The sequence below is a fragment of the Oryza sativa genome, chromosome 2 (assembly GCF_034140825.1).
Source record: "Oryza sativa Japonica Group chromosome 2, ASM3414082v1".
NCBI classification, from domain to species: Eukaryota; Viridiplantae; Streptophyta; class Magnoliopsida; order Poales; family Poaceae; genus Oryza; species Oryza sativa.
Window position 1 is genome coordinate 11,497,907 of NC_089036.1, and position 20,253 is coordinate 11,518,159.

General features: G+C 41.9%; 3 protein-coding genes and 1 long non-coding RNA gene across 8 annotated transcripts; 2 read left to right on the plus strand and 2 right to left on the minus strand.

Moving 5' to 3' along the window:
• Nucleotides 1–2,064: 2,064 nt before the first annotated feature.
• Nucleotides 2,065–6,330, minus strand: LOC9267258 (uncharacterized). 3 transcript variants are annotated; one of them, XR_001542907.3, is made up of 3 exons: nucleotides 5,960–6,330; nucleotides 5,702–5,856; nucleotides 2,065–2,297 (listed from the first exon to the last, which is right to left on the minus strand). It is a non-coding gene; the product is annotated as an uncharacterized lncRNA (long non-coding RNA). The 3 variants fall into 3 exon arrangements; XR_003241025.2 differs by having other exon boundaries at nucleotides 2,065–2,517; XR_001542906.3 differs by lacking the exon at nucleotides 2,065–2,297 and having other exon boundaries at nucleotides 5,426–5,856.
• Nucleotides 2,651–5,055, plus strand: LOC107278249 (L-type lectin-domain containing receptor kinase SIT2-like). The gene has a single exon (XM_015767874.3). It carries the CDS (start codon nucleotides 2,711–2,713, stop codon nucleotides 4,766–4,768), a length of 2,058 nt encoding a protein of 685 aa, XP_015623360.1. The 5' UTR covers nucleotides 2,651–2,710; the 3' UTR covers nucleotides 4,769–5,055.
• A 3,444-nt stretch (nucleotides 6,331–9,774) lies between the features above and the next one.
• LOC4329087 (protein IQ-DOMAIN 21) lies at nucleotides 9,775–15,651 on the plus strand. 2 transcript variants are annotated; one of them, XM_015768124.3, is made up of 4 exons: nucleotides 9,775–9,986; nucleotides 10,093–10,434; nucleotides 14,315–14,842; nucleotides 14,920–15,651. In XM_015768124.3, the coding sequence occupies exons 1-4, from the start codon at nucleotides 9,894–9,896 to the stop codon at nucleotides 15,415–15,417; spliced, it is 1,461 nt and encodes a 486-aa protein (XP_015623610.1). In that variant the 5' UTR covers nucleotides 9,775–9,893; the 3' UTR covers nucleotides 15,418–15,651. The 2 variants fall into 2 exon arrangements, with proteins under 2 accessions (XP_015623610.1, XP_015623611.1); XM_015768125.3 differs by having other exon boundaries at nucleotides 14,923–15,651.
• Nucleotides 15,652–15,892: 241 nt separating this feature from the next.
• On the minus strand, nucleotides 15,893–19,857 carry LOC4329088 (uncharacterized). 2 transcript variants are annotated; one of them, XR_010739694.1, is made up of 11 exons: nucleotides 19,572–19,857; nucleotides 18,973–19,156; nucleotides 18,761–18,843; nucleotides 18,553–18,653; nucleotides 17,526–17,621; nucleotides 17,382–17,435; nucleotides 16,950–17,098; nucleotides 16,749–16,866; nucleotides 16,537–16,624; nucleotides 16,175–16,449; nucleotides 15,893–16,053 (listed from the first exon to the last, which is right to left on the minus strand). XR_010739694.1 is itself a non-coding variant. In XM_015768126.3 (10 exons), exons 1-10 carry the CDS (start codon nucleotides 19,696–19,698, stop codon nucleotides 16,259–16,261), a joined length of 1,191 nt encoding a protein of 396 aa, XP_015623612.1. In that variant the 5' UTR covers nucleotides 19,699–19,857; the 3' UTR covers nucleotides 15,893–16,258. The 2 variants fall into 2 exon arrangements, 1 of the variants encoding a protein (XP_015623612.1); XM_015768126.3 differs by having other exon boundaries at nucleotides 15,893–16,449.
• Between the last annotated feature and the right edge of the window lie 396 nt (nucleotides 19,858–20,253).

Sequence of the window (20,253 nt, forward strand, 5' to 3'; positions counted from 1 at the left end):
GGGATTTTTCTATGTTTTAAATTCGAACAATTTTTGTCCATTACTCTGTTCTTATCTTCACAGAAAAAGTAGCCTCCTTTCCTCACAAGTTAAGTTGCCTGAAAACGACGTATCGGAGCTCTCCTCATGTGGTTTTCAATTAACTGAGAAAGTCATAAGCAGCCCTGCAGGACATCTGACCAGATTATCTTTGACTTCACTGAATTTCAGAATCAAACGTTGCAGATTCCCTACAGTTTCGTGTAAGAAATTCTTCACTACTTATCCCATTTTTTATCCTCTTGAAAAGAATTAATCTTTACATGATAATATTGGGCTCGTTTGATCTGGAGCCAATTTTTGCCCTACTAAAATTTTAATAGTGCCAAAAACTTGCCTTGGCAAGTTTTAGTATTACCAAATTTAATAATATAGAATCTAAACTATGGTAGAAACTAAACATTGTTGCCAAAATTTTGGGTGGGTAAAAATTGGCTTCAATCTAAAGAAACGCATTGTTTCAAATATTGCCACATAGGCCGAGTTTAGTTCCAAACTATTTCTTCAAATTTTCAACTTTTCCATCACATCAAAACTTTCGTACACACATAAACTTCTAACTTTTCCGTCACATCGTTTCAATTTCAACCAAACTTCTAATTTTGGTGTGAACTAAACACACCCATAGTGAAGTCTAAACTTTGTCACGAATGGTTCTTTTGGGCTTATTCGTTTCAGCATTTGGACTGAGATTGCCAGGCGGCACGCGAAATGAGATAAATTATTAGTGCATGATTAATAGAATATTAATTATTATAAACTTTATTTTAAAGAAAATATATATATTTTTTGTTTTACACGAAACACACCATTTATGAATTTAGGAAGTAGCCATCTCAAAAGGCTATTTAGAACACACCCTTAGCAAGTATAGCATATTTTTTTAGTAAATTTCACAAAAATATAGAAACTATGATCAAATTATCACAAAACTACATATTTAACTCGGTGTATGACAAAACTACACATTTAACACCAAATTTATCACAAACCTACACATTTAAGATGAAGTGTCATGAAACTATATGTTTAGTAACTAAATTAACACAAAACTATATGTTTAGAAACAATTTAGTTACAAAGCAATAATGTTTATAGCTTCACCGTAACAATGGTGCTAAGAATTTAAACTCCAAAAGTTGTAGTTTTGTGATAACTTCAATATTAAATATGCATTTTTGTGATGCTTTACCTTAAATCTGCAGTTTTATGATAAATTTGGTGCTAAATTTAGAGTTTTGAGATACAATGTCTTAAATATGTGGTTTTGTGATAATTTGGTCAAAATACTTATAGTTTTGTGAAATTTACTCTTCTTTTTCAAGGACATGTCAGTATAAAATGAAAAGAAAAAACTCCATTTTACTCCCTCGACTTAATTCAATGTATCACTTAACCCGTTGAAATATTTTTGGTTCATTTTTACCTCTCTTAAACTATTAAACTATTGAAAATAGATCACTTTACTACTTAATAACATTTGTCTTTTTTGTTACTATTTATACAAGTTGTATTTGGCGCTGAAATTTCTTAGGGACATATAGCACCATTATCAAAGTTGAAAAATATTTTTTTTTCATGGTTGTTTGATTAAAATTTAAAATTTTGGTGTTTAAATCGGGCTTAAGCGCTTTCATCCTATGCAAAGTGAGAAAAAAAATTAAAACAATGTTGAGAGGTAAGTTGTGAATGCATTTGTATTCTCCAGAATTTTTAATGAAAACTATGGCAAATGCATTTGTATAGAGAAAAAAAAAGAAAGAGAGAAATAGCTGTAGGGATGAAGTGAACCGTATTCAATAGTTAAGGGTGTAAAATGAAAAAAAAAAATAGTTTCGCGGTTAAGTGCTCCGGTGAAATAGTTTGGATGAGTAAAATGGATTTTTTTAAAAAAAAATAAAATTTATGGGCACCTAAATTTTCAGAAAACAAAAGATTATATTATTCGAAGTTACAATGGTACAGCATAGGGAGAAGTCAATAGGCACACTTATGCATGATATTATTTACCTATAAAAAGATTAATGCCATATAACACGCACTACAAATAGATAATTAATGGACATATAAGTTGAAATTGTTGCCTGAGTTAATGAAACCGAAGCTAAAATGTCTGCAAATCAAATAATAAAAGTATACTGCATAGACGGTACACAACAAACTTGCAAACAAGAACACCCAACTATTCTCCCTGAACCAGAGCCTGGATAACAGGTGCATCTTCACTTGGATTCACTAGCCACTGGACGTTGAGTTCTCTACAAGGTAAACCAAACTAATCAAACTTTGGCACCATTTGTCCACAAAGTTTCTACATCAACACTTCTATAATTGTCAGGTACACTCAGTCCTGTTCAGCACTTGAGATATTTTTTCTTAGAACACATTAATTAGAGTTGGACGCTGCCACAAGTGTTGAATTCTGAAACTCTGAATTAATCTACCAGGAGATGAGCACACACAGGACCTAGCTTTTCCCTGCATGATGATTATTCAAAGAAAAATTCCATGATTCCACATTACTATCACACCAGGAATAGTTCAACTGACAAGCTGCGCAGCTGGACTGCAACCTTCATATAAACTATTCTGGTAAGTACAAGCTGATGAGAATACTTTGTCCATTAACACTAGAGAGAAGCTAGCTAGTGAAATCACACAGAATTCAGATATGCAGCAAATGGCTAAGCCAGTTTGCATATTATGTCTACAGTGTAGCCTCCTCTATGGCGTTAATCTTGCAGCCGTTGCTGCTGCCGGTGACGGCAACAGCGGCAACCAGTTTGCCTACTCCGGCTTTGCTGGAGTGAAGGACCTCACCCTCGACGGCACGGCCATGGTCACGCCGGATGGCCTACTCGAGCTGACCAATGGCAAGCCACAGGTTAAAGGCCATGCGTTCCATCCGACGCCGCTGCGCTTCGGGGAGTCGTCGTCCCCAGAAGGCGGGGAGAAGAAGGCAGCAGTGCGGTCTTTCTCGGCGTCCTTTGTGTTCGGCATCATCACTGCCTCCCCCGGCGTCGGTAGCCATGGCATCGCCCTGGTCATCACCCCAACCAAGGACCTCTCCTCCGGGCTCGCCAGTACATACCTGGGATTCCTCAACAGATCAAGCAACGGTGACGACAGAAATCACATCTTCGCGGTTGAGCTTGACACCATCGAGAACCCTGAATTCTCCGACATCAACGGCAACCATGTCGGCATCGACATCAATAGCCTTGTGTCTTCAAATGCCTCTGATGCCGGCTACTATGATGACAACACCGGTGAGTTCAAGAGTCTAACACTGATTAGCGGGAAAGCCATGCAAGTATGGGTGGACTACAACGACGATGCTACACAGATCGACGTGAGGCTTGCTTCGGTAGGAATCAAGAAGCCGTTCAAGCCATTGGTCTCTACGAGATTCAACCTCTCAGCAGTGATCACCGATGAAGCATATGTGGGCTTCTCAGCGTCGATAGGCACAATGACCTCGCAACACTACGTGCTCGGCTGGAGCTTCGGTGTTGGCACACAAGCTCCGGCCATTGACATGGATAAGCTTCCCAGGTTACCTGGCACTGGCAGAAGAAGCAAGAAGTCTTATCGGCCCAAGACCATAGTGATAGCTCTACCAATAGTCTCAGTGGTGCTTGTAATTGCTGTTGCTGCTGGTGTTTTTCTACTGATCAAGAGGAAGTTTCAGAGATATGTCGAATTGCGTGAAGATTGGGAGCTTGAGTTTGGAGCACATAGACTGTCATACAAGGATTTGCTTCAGGCAACAGAACGGTTCAATAACAAGAACTTGCTTGGAATTGGAGGGTTCGGGAGGGTGTACAAAGGAGTGCTCCCTACTTCTAGTTCGGAGGTTGCAGTGAAGAGGGTATCACACGACTCAAGGCAAGGGATAAAGGAGTTTGTTGCTGAGGTTGCAAGCATTGGTCGCCTCCGGCACCGTAATCTCGTACAACTGTTTGGTTACTGTCGGCTCAAAAAAGAACTTCTTTTGGTCTACGACTATATGCCAAATGGTAGTCTCGACAAATATCTGTACAGCCATGATGACAAGCCTACTCTGAATTGGGCTCAAAGGTTCCAGATTATAAAGGGTATTGCATCTGGCTTGCTTTATCTTCATGAGGAGTGGGAGCAAATTGTTATCCATCGGGACATCAAACCAAGTAATGTGCTCCTTGACAACGACATGAATGGACGGCTAGGCGACTTTGGGCTCGCTAGGCTCTACAACCGTGACACTGAGCTGCAAACCACAGTTGTTGCAGGTACCTTTGGTTACATGGCCCCTGAATTAGCACTAACTGGCAAGGCATCCCCTCTTACAGACGTGTTCGCCTTCGGCGCATTTCTCCTTGAGGTCACCAGTGGGCGAAGGCCTGTTGAGCAAGACATCGAAGGGCATCCACTCCTGCTGACAGACTGGGTGTTTGAGCATTGCAGCAATGAACAGATTCTTGCCGTTATTGACCCAAGACTTAACGGCAACATTAACATTAGTGAAGCAAGTTTAGTATTGAAGTTAGGGCTCTTGTGCTCGCACCCAATGTCTAATGTAAGGCCAACCATGCGACAAGTTGTGCAGTACCTCAACGGAGACATGCCCCTCCCAGAGATGTCACCAATGCACTTTACTTTCAGCCTGTCAGCACTCATGCAGAACCAAGGGTTCGACTCGTCATCGAAGAGTTTAGGCACGATTAGTACTCTTTCAATTGGGAGATGACAATGCAAGATGACGCACTTTTGTTCATAGATAGAATCTGTTTCTTTTCACCACATTAGGTCAGAGTTTCTTGTAGTTATTCTTAGCTGAAGTGCACTATCTCCAGCCTTGAGTTGAGAGATTTACTAATGTGCCTATGCATGTTTCTTTCTTGTGACAAAGTTTATCAATTCCTTGTATATAAATGCTGTAAGGCACCGAACCGCCTGGGCTCCCCTCCCATATTGAGAACCACCCGTGTATGATCATTGTAAAATCTGGAGTTAGAGGAGTTTAATTTTGTGTTTTTTCTTAATTGAGTGAATTAATCCATAGGAAATCAGAACTACAAGTATGGAGGATATTTGCACCATCACGCTGCACCAACTACTACAAGACTTTTGGCCCCAGCTTTGAAATTTACTAGCTGCTTAACTAGTACGCAGTGATGTGATTTCACAATCTCCTATCCTATTCCATAGCCCCTGAAGTCGCCGCTTCCACGGTAGTGTAGTTCTCAGTGCCAGCGTGTGGAGGGTGTTCAGCTAATTCAGTTATCCACAATTGATCCAAGATGTGAGGGAATAAGGTTCAAGGAACTGGAGTATGAGTTCTATATATTTTTCTCTTGGATCTTGTGAACTCCCTAGTCCCACGATGCTAATTAAGACTGACAGCAACCGGCAAATATATATATATTACCGTTCATTCGTATATAATATAGTTTGTTTAAACAAATCTAAATAATTAGAGGGACGAGCCCGTTGAAACATTGATATCTGTTCGTGGTGGTGGAGGATGGTAAGAATCTGAGGTGTGCCCAGTTGCTGAAGAGAAGATCAACACTAAAACCGAAAACAACTTCGCCTAAACACAAATGCGATTACATCGTTTATATGACACTAAATAGACCAACAACTAAAATTAATCGACATCCAAACATGCTTAGATTACCTCTTCCGCTCGTCCAGCAATATGAAATGAACCCAATTGTACTTCCACGACCCCTTCTACCTGTTCAGCGCAGCCTCTTCCACCGCAACAATTCCATTGCCACAAGTAGTTGGGGTTGGTGGCACATCACCCACGGTTAAAATAGCTATTCAAATCTGACAAACAAGCGATGAATCTTAGTCATCCAATCGGTTTTGAACCAAATAAATAGGATTAATCGGAAACATAATGCCCAATGTCCTACCTAACCTAACCTACCTCTTTGAGATACCTTCCGTCGCTGATTTTCAGCCACCAGGAAATCAGTAATCGGGAACCACAGCTCGCTTGCTCAGCTCCTCGATAGGCTCCTTCCACCAGCTCGAATGCTCGATGCGACGCAGACACCGAGCGCACGCAGCCGCCTCCCCCACCGGCCGCCGCTTGCCTCCACCGCTCCACGCGCCTGGCTTACCCAGTCGCAGCCTTCCCGCGCTTCTACGGACTGCGGCCCCCGCACCCCGCATATGCTGGCCGCCCAGCGGAGCCCTCATTAGCCACCCCCCGCTGGCCGCCCGGCCGCCGGCGGGCGGCGGCGGCCAGTCGCCAACAAGGCCGTTGCCGTTGCGCTCGCTGCTGGGGTTTGGCTCAATCGCACAAGGAGTTGGGTAAGGTGGTCAAAGCTGGTCAACACTGCCCTCTGGGCTGGGCCCTAGCCTAGTTCTGATACATCCGGGCCACCATTTTTTCTACTGAAAGGCCACAGGACACGCCCCAGTGCAACCAACCTAAGCAAAGCTGTAGGCCATCGCTCCTTCTCTCCCAGTCGATGGGCCTATTTATTAAGATTTTTGAGAACGATTTTGCTATATCTCACTCGAAAGATTTTTTCTTATCTCTCACTCGATTTTCTCACTCAAATTTACAGTGCATTTTCTTGTAAGTTATAGTGTAATTTATGAAACTTACACTGTAACTTTTGTAAGTTACACTGTAATTTTTGAATCTTCACATGTAAATTTTAAATTTTGTATTTGATTTGGTCTTTTTCTTGAGGATATGGTAATTTAATGTTCATTATGGTGTTTCTTAATTGCTTTTTGCTTTTTATTATATCTATCGGATTTTAATACAAAGATTAAAAATCTGTGTGATACGATTATAAAAATCTTTCGAAAGATGTATAGGTACTCCCATTTGAGAAATACGGAGTAGTTAGTTGTCGTTTGATTATTTTTCTAATCAAACTTATTTAATTTTGCCAAGTTTATAAAAAAATATAATAATATTTTAACACAAAACAAACATATTATCAAAATATATTCAATTTAGATTTAATAAAACTAATTTTATATTTTAGATGTTGCTAATTTTTTCTATAAAATCGGTCAACTTAACAAAGTTTAACTAGAAAAAAATCAAACGACTTATAATATGAAACGGTGGGAGTAGTTAGCTTTTGAAACAGTTTTTAGCTTCTATTTAATTTTATTATAAGACATCTAGGCTGCCATTGGATGGCCTAATGAGCCAAAGAAAAAGCCAAATTTTAAATTTTCAAGTTTAATTTTGAGATTGATTTTGAGATATTTTCAACGTAGTTTCTTTTTCAACATTGGCTTTTAAGTCACCAAGAACATATTTATAAAAAGTTTTATCTACAAATTTATTTTTATTTCCTAATAAGCCGTTTTGGCTTATTAGGAATTAAGCCAAACGATGGGGACCTAAAATTTATGTAATTTGTTGATATACATCATAAAAACATGTCACGGCTGAAAGACACACTAAAATGCTGGTAATTTACTAGAGGATACTTTCGATTCAATTGGAGATATAGATTCACATGCTTCTAACATGACGTTAGAGTGAAATTTTAGAAATTAAACAACTTTAAATTTGTTATTGCCCCAAGTACATCATTAGCATACATCATATTCCATTTTCACTCTAATCTTAGCTCAAAAAGTTTTTGACCCTAGGGGTATTCTTGTCTTTTTGAAGAAAGTGTCCTTTGGCAAATTATTAATTTTTTTGATTATCTTTCAGTCATGACATGTTTTTTATGTCTATCAGTTAATTACATAAATTTTTAGTATATTGTAGTAAATTTTGATTTCTTTTTGGATTTAACAAGTGCAGCTTATCAAAATCTGAACGAGAAACTAATTTGTTTCAAAAAGTTTTTGATTTTAAAAGAAGCTACATCTGCTATGCTAGGAAACCTCTAAATAACCTCATGGCTGATTGGCAACGTAATTACGCTGCGAACGAGGGTCAGCTAGCTAGAGGAAGAGTACAATTAAATTAAAAATCTTGTGTAACCTCCAAGCCAAGTTAAGTTAGCGGCCCGGTAGGCGCTCATGGGTGCATGTCATATCCTCCTGCCTACTGTACTCACCACCGGATTCTCGGGGTCCAGCTAAGCTGCTAGCTCTCTGTGATTGCGGCTAGACTTGCAGCGACCAGCAAGTGTTGTTCTCGCAAATGATTTCGGCTGGGTCGTCAGTGTGTACGTCCACCTGCACGTGACCTCCCTCGATAGACTTTTTTTTTCTTTTTTGAAGTTTCTTGACTTTTTAAAAAATATCAAGACTAAAGACAATGCTCCGTGCAAACTGCGGAGTCGTAGCGACAAGTGCCGCACAGTGCAGGGATATGTACAGAGTTTGCATAAACAGAGTCACGCAACTTGGGGGACTACAAATTGAGCCTCAGTAGATAGCATGCGGGATTTTTGTTGCCACACACACACACACCACCCTGGCCAAAATCTTGCACCCCCAAAGTTTGATTTACAAGTGGAAAATCAAATTAGCGTACATGTGCCTTCTCTGGTTTAGTAGTGTAACATGTCTCAGGGCCTCATCGTTTGGCTTTTTTCGTAATAAGCCAAAACAGCTTATTAGAGAATAAAAATAAATTTGTAGGTAAAAATTTTATATATGTGTTCTCGGTGACTTAAAAGCCAATGCTGAAAAAGAAACTACGTTGAAAATATCTCAAAATCAACATCAAAATTAAGTTTAAAAATTTAAATTTTGGCTTTTTCTTTAGCTGAATAGACCATTCGATGGGAGCCTTAAAAACAAGACCTGTTCAGTTTACTGCTAAAATTAACCTATTGCCAAATTTTTGGTAAGTTAGCATAATTGTCAAATTTTGGTCGGATGGAATAAATATATTGTGCTAAAGTTTACTATGCATTACCAATATTTAATAACAAACTAAATACAATCATATATTTATCAATTTTACTAAACAATGGTATACTTAGAAATGGCACCAATCTAAATAGTCCCAAAACTTTTCATAGATAACCATTTTCATCACGGGTTATTTTGTACTCCCTTCGTTAGGGAAATACCCTTCATTTCTAATCTTAATTTGACCATTTTATCTATTCTATTCAAAATCAAGAATTTTTCTCTATTCAATATCCTTTATCTATTTACTCCGTGACTTCTACTCGGTGATACTATTTACTCCATCCGTCCCTAAAAAATGAATATAGAACCAGATGTGACATATGTATGTAGATTTTTTATGGGATGGAGAGAGTAATGGTTAATGAAGGATAATTTAATTTTTTTATCGCCACTTATTTGTTGCCGAATAGCTAGAAAAGTCTTTTTATGAGAGTCGGGGCAGACCAACGCTAGAATCGAACATATGCAAACAGGTCGAACTACGGACCGTTTATTTGGTTTACAACTATATACCCGAAATAAACTAGCAAGTGATCAGAACACTACTATACAACTTTTTTAGTTGAACAATATGGGTCAAATGAGCACCTATCAGTGAAAAGACTTATATTCGAAAGTAGTAGAACTCATAAAAAAGAAAATGTGATTTTTGTTGTACAGAACGCTTTCAATGCCAATAGATAAAATATGCACACAGCACACTTGCTGAGCACAGCTGAGTACTAGTGAGTAGTAACTGTCTACCGACCTTCCACTCTAGAGGTCGGGCCCACATGCAGTGACCCACCAGTTTAGGTTAGCTAGGATCCGCGTGCGCCGCGCGGTCCCCCGCGAGAGGCAGCACCCGCCCGGCCACGTCGTTAAAGCCGCGCCACCTGATTCACCGCAAGCTCCCGCGTCAATTACTACTGCTGCTCTACTGCACTACATCCTCCCTCCTCTTCGATTTCCCGGATCATCTCTTTCAGCCGATGTGATCGGATCCCCTCCACCCCGCGCGCGCCATGGGCAAGAAGCACGCCGCCGCCGGCAGCGGCGGCGGGTGGCTCGCCGCCGTCAGGAAGGTCTTCCGCCCCTCCAAGGACGCCGCCGACAAGGTAGCAATGGCGGTCGCGTGCGTGGTTCTCATCGTTCTTGATCGTATCGATCACGGTCACGGTTCGTGTGAGTCACTCTCGATCGTGTCTCGTGCGTGCGTTGCAGAAGGGTGGCGGCGGCGGCGATAGGGAGGAGGAGGCGGCGGCGGAGGCTGCGCCGGAGGTCCTTCTGCTGGAGCATTTCCCGGCGGGCGGGACGTCGCCGTCGGCGGAGGGGACGGGCAATGATCAGGGCGGCACGGTGGTGGGGAAAGGGGAGGGTGAGGAGGAGGACGGCGAGGACGGGTACGGCGAGGTGGAGCGCGCGAGGGCGCTGGCGGCAGCGGCGGAGGCGGCGGTGGCGGCGGCCGAGGCCGCGGCGAGGGTGGTGAGGATGTCGGCGCTCCGGCGCGCGTCGCGGGAGGAGCGCGCCGCCGTGCGCATCCAGGCATTCTACCGCGGCTACCTGGTACGTACGTATACGCGCGCCTAGCAAACCAAACCTGAAAAAAATCATGCTCTGTTTATCAGGATAATTTTGTGCAAACATGCTTTTACTATATTTATCTTTTCTAAAATAATCGTGTGCATATTTGCATCCACATCAAATCGTCAACTACACAAAAACTATATGGTAATAATTTATTGTTAAAAATGTTACCGAAGATATGGATTGTTTTAGAAAAGATAATAATTTATTGTTAAAAATGTTACCGAAGATATGGATTGTTAAAAATGTTACCGAAGATATGGATTGTTTCTGTTTCACAATATTTATTCATTAATTTGAGCCATTATTTCACATTATTTAGTGAGCGTGTGTATAGGGGGCTCACTTCACTCGCAAGTAGTGTGGGCGTGCAGAGTAGAGTTTGTGTTTGTGCGCCACTCACGTAAAAACAACCGTATGACTAAAATCGAAACAGCAGTTATTGAAACATTTTGACCTGCAGAGAGGTGGTAGTTAGTTATAGCATTTAAAAGAGGCATCTACTGTCGTTTTGTCCCAACTATTTGCTGGGGTGAGATCTTGGCAAGTGTACATGTTTTTGTTTATAGTAACAAGTTAACTGTAAAAAGTTTGAAAACGAACAGAGTACCAGTTGGATTACTGATAGAACATTTCCCCGCAAAATAAATAAATAATTAAAACGAAGGACTGCCAGTAGAACATAACTTTCACAATCAAAACACCACCAACACATTAAGTCTTTTGCGCCAGACAAAAATTCCGAAGGGAAGTACACAAGAAATCAAAAGAAAAATCATAATCAAGAATTGAGAGGCAAAAAAGGTGGTGAGTGTGTGCTCAAGTTGGTGGCAAGATCTCGTGTTAGAATCAGTGGGGGCACTTTTAAGGTGATCAGTCTTAACTCATCTAGCTTAAAACCTACAAGCGAGGTATCAGGATCGCTTACACCGCAAGGAGTGACTGATTAGATAGATCTTAGGGACCAGGGGGAAGAGGTGACTTGGGGACAAAACATGAATCAATTATTACATGTTTTCTCAGCTTGGGGTAATTCAAAATGTTTGACACCGTTGACTTTTTAGTATATGTTTGACCGTTCGTCTTATTAAAAAAATTTATGAAATATGTAAAACTATATGTATACATGAAATTATATTTAACAATGAATCAAATGATATGAAAAGAATTAATAATTACTTAAATTTTTTGAATAAGACGAATGGTCAAACGCGTACTTAAAAAGTCAACAGTGTTAAACATTTTAAAACGGATGGAGTATATTACATGAATCAGCACGGCTTTAACGCAGTTACAGAGACTACTTCTCCTACCTGTGATTATTGATCATTGGTCGTCTCATATGCATATCCATCCACCTTGCTTGATTGGCACCTACCATATCAGACCATCCAGGACGGATAGTAACTGCGTTTCATGTCCGGATGCCAAACAACTGGGTACTACTTGACAGTTTCAACGTTGGACCATTGTGTATTGCTTTTTTGTGTGCAGTTTAGTGCTTGTCTTCTAGTGTAACCGCAACAAATCGTGTGCTGTAAGTCCCATGATTACAGAGGAAATCATGCATTCCGGTCAACCATATTAGCCCAAATCTAGTGCTTAAGCCACTAAACATTCCTTGTTTTCTTTATTTTACGCAAATTGGTTACACACAATATTTGTTAAGATTATGACTCGTTTGGAAAAACACAAGGCACTGCTTGATTATAATTTCAGTTTGAATTTTAGAATTTGATTCTAAAACTAATTTTTGGCAGGCCGGGTTTTCTTCGCCAATTTTATTAGCAAGCTCTATTTTTATGACTAAACAATATTCCTAAATAATTTTTAAAGAAATCAAATTTCAAAATTTTGCCTTTTTCTAGTCAAAGTAGTGACAAGCACAGCCTGTATATTTTTGTTGAATTAATTATTAAACTCTTTTGAAAAACCCTCCTTTAAAAAGACATTTTTAAATATTTATTATAATACTTCACAAATAAACCCTAGCCTAGCAAAAAGAACGAACAAATGAGCACACAAACCTCAAATGGGGAGATATTTTTGGGGATGTAGCCTAACTTGAATGTGGTTCAAATTGGGCCTCGAAACATAGTATTTCACCGATGATTGGGATAAGCAAGAGAGAGGGATAGCAGGTTGGTCTAGGAAACACCTAGTACACGCTCAGTTACACGGGCGCCCCTGCACGGTGGGTTTCCCCCTCTGGTCTCTCCTCTGTATACGAACTTTGTATACATATGATACAAATTTTATACGTATGTATTCAAAGTATATGCATACGTGTATATATAAAGTTTATATAGTATTTGTTTACAAACTTTGTATATAGACTTATACAACTTTTATATGTATATAAATTGACACGTATATGTATACTTTTTGACATATAAATATTTTTATTAATATGCGTGTACAAAATTGGTATATACATATAAAGTTTGAGTTTGTATGTATACATATACGGAATGTTCGTATGGTACATTTGTCGTGCGGGAAGACACGCGTATGCCTAGTCACTAATTAGTGATTTTGGTTGGTCTAGTCAAGTACGCAGGAAAGGGAGAGAGGAGAGAAGGAACGAAGCAGGAGCCGACCCCGAGCCTTATTAGGGCATGTACAAAATTAGAGTCAGATGTGAGCTCTATCACCTAGAAATTATTCTCTTACAACATTTGAGGCAATATGGTATCTAACCATTAATGTACGAAAATAATTTTTTCTTTCTCTTCTTTCCTTTCTTTCAACCCCGTGCAACAAAATATTTCCTAATAAATGTTAAGAGTCGACTTTGAGATGTCATGTGTAACCATGTTTCTCTTTCCTGTTCTTTCTTTCTTTCATGTTACCAAATTTACTTGCATGGTAATTTATAGAACTCACTAATAAAAATCGTTGTACATGCCCTTGGCCTCTGCCATATTAGATAGATTGGAGCAATCCTAACACGCCATTTACCTTATGTGGTCCCATATCCTCTGCTATCATGACATCCTTTGCCATGCTACATGCGCATTGGCCACATTGAAAATAACAACTTGATTGAAACATAGTGTAGTATATTTTTAAATTTTTATAATAAAAAGGTTTTAAAAAGTTCTCCAGAGGTCTTAGGCTGAGTTCTTCTCTTCTAGTTACCAACTCCCTTCGATTGAGGTCTATAGGAAAGTTACTCTAAAAATGATATTAATCTATTTTTAAGTTTTGTAGGTAATACTTAATAAATCTCGTGTTAATTATTTGCTTTGTTTTCCGCGTGGCAGGAGGCTAAGGTTGCTTGTCTTCGAACTCAGGCCCCGTTTAGTCACAAAATTTTTTTCCCAAAAACATCACATCGAATCTTTAGACATATGCAGGGAGCATTAAATATAGATAAAAACATAAACTAATTGCACAGTTAGGGAGGAAATCGCGAGACGAATCTTTTAAGCCTAATTAGTCCATGATTAGCTATAAGTGCTACAGTAACCCACATGTGCTAATGACGGATTAATTAGTCTCAAAAGATTCGTCTCGCGGTTTCTAGGCGAGTTATGAAATTAGTTTTCTCATTCGTATCCAAAACCCCCTTCCGACATCCGGTTAAACGTCCGATGTGACACCCAAAAATTTTCTTTTCCCTAACTAAACAGGCCCTCAGCCTTATGGTAAATTCAGATATTGACAGCTCTTGCCAATAAAATCTCAATTGTTTCATTTAGTCAGTTGATAGTTTGAAGACACAATCATCAAAATGTGCCAAGCTAATTTTTCAAAGAGTTTTGCACAAATTTAGTTTTGAATGTGTATCATTTTCCTTTTTATTTTCTTATCAAGGAAAAGAAAATAAACAGTGTCTCTGATGTTGACGTGGCAGGCGCGTCGAGCCCTGCGCGCGCTCCGCGGGCTGGTGCGGCTGCAGGCGCTGGTGCGCGGTCACCAGGTGCGGCGCCAGGTCCACCTCACCATGCGCTGCATGCAGGCGCTCGTCCGCGCCCAGGCCCGCGTCCGCGCCCGCCGCCTCATCACCGACCACATCCACGCCGGCGTCGCCCCGCTCCGCCTCCCGCCCCTTCCTCCCGCCACCGCCGCCGCCACCTACAGCTCCCGGCGACGGGAAGGCGGATACTCGTGGCATCCTCTCCGCAACAATTCGTACCACGCTCAGCTCGGCGAGCGAGACGAGAGCGACGACGACGTCGACGGCGACGGCGGCAAGGTTGGCGAGCACGCGCGGCAGCAGCAGCAGCGGCAACGAGGCAACGACGTCAGGAGCAGGAGCCCTTTCCGGAGCTGGGACGGCAGCAGCCGCACCCCGGAGGAAGACAGGGCCGAGGGCGTGCGCCGGCACGACGCCGCCGCTCGCCGCGAGCGCGCGCGCGCCTACGCCTACGGCTACCAGCAGGTGCGCGCTCCCACGCCTACCGTGGATGTCTCGACTACTAGTACTTGACGAGCAACGTTTTACTGACCATGATCTAGCAGAGACAATGGCAGGAGAAGGCCGGCGGCTTCCAATGGCTGGACAGATGGATGGCAGCGCAAGCGCAGCAGCACGCGCCGGAGCCCGACAAGAGCCGCCGCAGAGCCGCCCTGACGGCCGCCGCCGACGGCACCACCATGCCCGAGAGGACGGTCGAGATGGACACGACGTCGTACCGGAGCCCGCTCAACTCGCACTCCGCCGCCGTGCAGGGCCGGCCGCCGGCTGTCCCAGGTTACATGGCGGCGACGCAGGCGGCGCGCGCCAGGGCGCGCACGGCGCCGCCGGCCACCCCGGCGCACGCCAGGAGCCGGTCCGGCGCCGTTCTCGCCGGGGACACGTCGAGCTCGGGGCAGAGCGGCAGCGGCAGCGGCGGCGGCGGCGCGCATGTACAAAAACCGTGCGCGGTGTACAGCCCGGAATCGAGAGGCACCGGCGACTGGACGCCGCCACGGCTCGCCGTCAGCAGCCGCGCCACCAGGTTGGTGTACGCTTGATTCGGCGTGGCGCGCCCATCCGCGAAACACAAAATCTGATGGGATCGTCAGGGTTGTAACTTGTGCTTTGTGTACTTCCCAAACCATGGCAGATTTTGGATTGCTTTCTTGTTGTTATACCAATGTATAGCTTGCTGTGTGTGGCAAATGTCTGAAGATCGTGTAAAAGTTTTGAATGTTCTGAAAAAAAAAACAATTGGGGCACAATAAAGTTAAGAGCCATTCTCTGTTCAAGTTCTCCGAGTAGATTTTAGCATACATTTGTTGTTTTGAATTTGGTACTTGTAATTGCTGCTTGTTTGTTATTGCCAAAGCTTTCTTTGTTCAACTTCTGGATTTACCAGTTTATATGTGCAACTGATGTGGCAAAATGAACAAAAAAGATTGCTCCCATTAGGGTAAAAAATTGAGGGACCATAGTCCTTTTGCCATGACAAAATGAACTGTCCTTTTTTCTTCTAATTGTTATGTGAAATCAGTGGAAAAGGAATTTTTCATTGCAAAAATGTATGCTCCATTTATGTTTTGGACAACACACATCCTCAATAGATTGCAGGCAATTTTCTCTCCCACATTAATAAAAGGAGAGATAAATTACCAAACAATTCCTAGAAGGACCAACCTGTAATTTTAACCCTGTACAACAAATACCATACAAATCAGAACTCTTCAAATCCACACTTTCCCGAAGAATGAATGGCCTTATATTGCAATTATTCGCTGACTAATTTCTATGCCGCAGTAAATTCTTAGTTACCGAGAATCTCTGTGCTGCTGCAAAATTCAGAAATGGAACTGAAGACGTCGAAAAGAGCCTTGAAAATAAAAATCCCTTGTTTGACTATAAGCTGGTAGCTGATACTCTCACAGGCTTCAAAACTCTTAGTACCCTCCTAGCATGCTCAAGAATAATATAAAATACTCCAAAGAAGAAAAGCAAAATGAGTTGCAACTTCCCAAGTAGATTGTATATAACGATGATGTTGCATTCTCGTTTAGCAAGACGACTATCTGATCCAGCAAGAAGTAGATCTGGTTTTTGACAGAACACCACAAATTATTTGAAGAAAAATAATCCAAATATTTCAAAAATTATGTGTAATTTTAAAACGCAATTACCATCAGACTTCTTAGGAAGGTTTGACCATTCCCCCTGATCTGTATTTGATTTTGATGCTTTTATCATCTCCATGAGGGACATATTAACCTGCAAGGTAGTTTGTCAGTTGGAATGCAACTATTGTTGCATAGTACTGAACATTGAAGTCAACAAATATCAAATCTAGGTTAAAAAAACAAATATTAAATCCGTAAAAAAATGATGCGTTTACCTCAGCTGTTCTTTCGTGGCTCACCAGGTGGCCTCCATGGAGTTCAACCAGTTTAGCAGCAGGCTGGAGCTTCTCTGCTAGTCTCCTTGCATGATACAACTGAGCTACAACATCATCCCTGATGAAATACCATCATACAGATGATCAGTACAGTGATGAGATAACACCAGTCTAAAGTGAATTATTAAGGCTACTAATCACCTTCCGTGTATAACTAGAATAAGAAAACCTGATGAACGAATCCGGTCTAGTTCTTTCTGTGTAAGCTTATGCGTCCAACATGCATTCAGTTGTCCTTCATATCCATGTCTTGATTGCATTCCACATGATGACAAACCTTTCACATATTCCTGTAAAAAACAGTAACGCTTCCTTGATCAGATGAAACAAGTATCCACATGATATTTGTAGATTGTTTTAATTTGAAATTCAGATTGTTTCAGATTTTTTTTACTTGGCAAATAAAGAATAGTTTCAGTTTCATCATAATTAAATCTAGCTAGAGCATAGGAAAGATCAACATTTCCAATTTTGTCAGTGAACCTTCCTAGTCTAACAAATGTGAGTCAAAGTCCATTTTTCTCCCTATTATGGATGTTACATTTGTCATATAAATGATCTGCAATTGCTTACCTGGTAAAGCATTTGTCTTCTGGTATTTGATCCAACAATTTCATCGAGGTACTCCTACAGTATGACAAAAGCTGTAAATTATTCTCTTTCTTTTTTAGCATTCAAATAAGGAAAACTTGCACAAGAATATTCATTTATACTAACCCTCGTGTAATGAACATCAAGATCAACACCAGCTCTCTGCTCTGGAGTTCTTGCTCTTAGAAAACGACATGCGAGGGATATGGTCTGCCAATCAATCTGGACCGAAAAATGCAACGGACATTAGGACCAGGCTACTTTATTTTATTTTATTTTTTGCTAAAAAATACATGTTAGTGCAATAAGCGAAATGTCATAAATTAAATAACTGTTATTCACCAAGACCATATATACTTTGACAATGTCAAGATAAGACTGCATTCTACTGAACAACTTGTTTGAAGGCTTCAACGTGAGTTCTGTTTTGAACAACATGGATAGTTTATAAATACAAGCACTGGACATACAAAATGTCAAACCCATAAATTAAAAGAGCCCCAAATTGATTTGACATTGTTCATTGCAAAAATTATAAACATTGTACACTTTAATTTGCAGATATTTATTATTATGGACATGGACACGGTGACAACGCATGGTGAAAAAGAAGAACTATTGTACGTTAGTACGTGAATGGTGTAAAATTGTCAAAATATCCATTGCTTTCACAAATTGAGTGTACATACTACTAGAAAGGGAGGTCTCAATCATGCTGCAAAATATCCTTTTCTTCCTCCCAAAACCAGTAACTACAGATTCAAAAGTACGGAAGAAATTTGTTTGTATATAGTGGACATATCTTCATTTTAATTCTAGTACAAATTTAACGTGGCAACAATAAACTCCGGTCTTTGGCAAAGACCGCGCCAATATTGACTCTTCCTCTCTGAGCTACATATCAGCTGGCAGATTTTTCGTTTCATCATTGTCAAATCATATTTAATTTTCTAATCAATTGAAAGACCATCCAGAAACCAGAGAATTTAAAGTAAGGAAAGCAACAGCTGAAACCTTCAAGTGCCAAAGTTGAAAAAAATATCCCCTTGTGATTGTGACTCAAGTCTCGAATAAAGCCTAGCCCTTCTTTTTCTCTGAACCAGTGAAAAGAAACAGAAAAAAAAGCACACAAGGATTGACAGGATCAGAGTACCTTGGGGATACATTGGTAGCCACCTCCGGTGGTGTTGAGCAACGCCAGCGAAGCGACACGCTCCGGCGCAATGGCGGCCAACTTGGAAGCTATCATGGACCCTGCTTCACCATGATCCCCATAATTAGTTCCAATCTCTGAATCTGAAGTTCTGAACCCTCAAAAATTGCAGACAGGGTCATCTGAAAACAGAGTATGCATGTCTTACCCATGGAGTGACCGAAAACGTGTGCTTTCCGCCACCCTAGATGATCCATTAATGCTAGCGCGTCCTTCGCCATGATCACCGTGCTGCGAAGAATCGAGCAGATGAAATGATTTTATTTGGATATTTGATGTTGGGAGAAGATTAGAAAGAACTCGACTAGTATCTCTGTCTCTGTCAGAGAATTCAATGGGTGGTAAAGAGCAGAGCATTACGTGTACTGCGATTTGTGCGGCGGCACGGAGCTCCGGCCAATGCCGCGGTTGTCGAAGCAGCAGACCTCGGCGCCCTCCCCGGCGGCGCCATCGTCGCCGGCGGGGGACTCCTCGTCGACGGGCTCGACGGCGCCCGTCAGGCCCTTCACCTGCGGGCCCCACGACTCGTGCGTCCCCGCGAACCCTGCGCCAACGCGTCGACGTGACGAGAGATTAAAATCTTCGTTTTTCTTTTTTTGGTTTTTAAAATCATTAGAGGAACAGGTAAAAAGCGCGTAGGAAAATATCAGCTCGCGGATTCGAAAATTGATTAGTGAAGCATCTCGTGGAGGTGGAGAGCACGAAGCAAAAGCAAATTCCCCACAAGAGGGGGAAAAGAAAAATCCCAATCTCCATGAAACTGTGGTCGGCGACTCGCCGGACGCCCAAATTAACATGGCGAGGATCAAGATATGACCCACGAGGCCACGACGACGGCGATGGCCGGCCGCCGTGTCGCCATTACAGGGAGAGGCGGAGCTCGAAGAGAGGGAGAGAACAAAAGAAAAAAAAGCGTGGGGGGAGGAGGACGACGGCGTGGACACACGGCACGTACGTACCGATGATGAGGAGCACCTTGGTGCCGCCATGGCCGTATCTCTGGTAGAAAATCCGCACATCTCCCTCCTCGCCGGCCGCCGCCGCCGCCGCCGATGGGTCGCCGTGGCTGACCACGCAGTACGGCATCCTCCCTATCGCGTGCCGGAGGGCGCCGTCACGGGCTCGCGGCGGCACACACACAACCAAGGTTTTTTCCCTCCCTTTTGGGCCTTGGTTGCTTCGCCCGCCGGCCGCCGATCGGTCGCCCCAAGATGTGCAATTCGCCGACCAACCAGCCAACCAACCGGACACGCGGGTACAAATTGGTTAGTATTTGTAGGTAGGAAGGAGTACTAGTACTAGTTTTTACTGGCAACATTTGACCACTTGTCTTATTCAATTTTTTTTTAAATTATTAATTATTTTATTTGTGACTTACTTTATTATCTACAGTACTTTAAGCATAACTTTTTATTTTTTATATTTGCAAAAAAAAATTTAAATAAAATGAGTGGTTAAACGTTACAAGCAAAAACTGAAAATCCCTTATATATATCGTCGGATCGGAGGGAGTAGTAGCTAGCGACGTGGCGGCCTCGATCGGATGGCGCGAAACGGTTCGGATTGGGAGGGACACGGAGCGGCGCGATCCAACGCGGGGGTGGGTGGGCACGAGCAGAGCAGGTGAGTTGACAAGAAGAC

Bases quoted from the DNA above. Each gene is read 5' to 3' on its own strand.
- LOC107278249 (XM_015767874.3), top strand. From the start codon at position 2,711: ATGCAGCAAATGGCTAAGCCAGTTTGCATATTATGTCTACAGTGTAGC.
- LOC4329088 (XM_015768126.3), bottom strand. From the start codon at position 19,698: ATGCCGTACTGCGTGGTCAGCCACGGCGACCCATCGGCGGCGGCGGCG. The intron at 17,622-18,552 runs GTACTCTGATCC...TTTTCGGTCCAG, and splicing joins GCTACCAATGTATCCCCAAG to ATTGATTGGCAGACCATATC. The intron at 16,450-16,536 runs GTAATTGCGTTT...GTCAAAAACCAG, and splicing joins CCTTCCTAAGAAGTCTGATG to ATCTACTTCTTGCTGGATCA.
- LOC4329087 (XM_015768124.3), top strand. From the start codon at position 9,894: ATGGGCAAGAAGCACGCCGCCGCCGGCAGCGGCGGCGGGTGGCTCGCC. The intron at 9,987-10,092 runs GTAGCAATGGCG...CGTGCGTTGCAG, and splicing joins CCAAGGACGCCGCCGACAAG to AAGGGTGGCGGCGGCGGCGA. The intron at 10,435-14,314 runs GTACGTACGTAT...TTGACGTGGCAG, and splicing joins CATTCTACCGCGGCTACCTG to GCGCGTCGAGCCCTGCGCGC.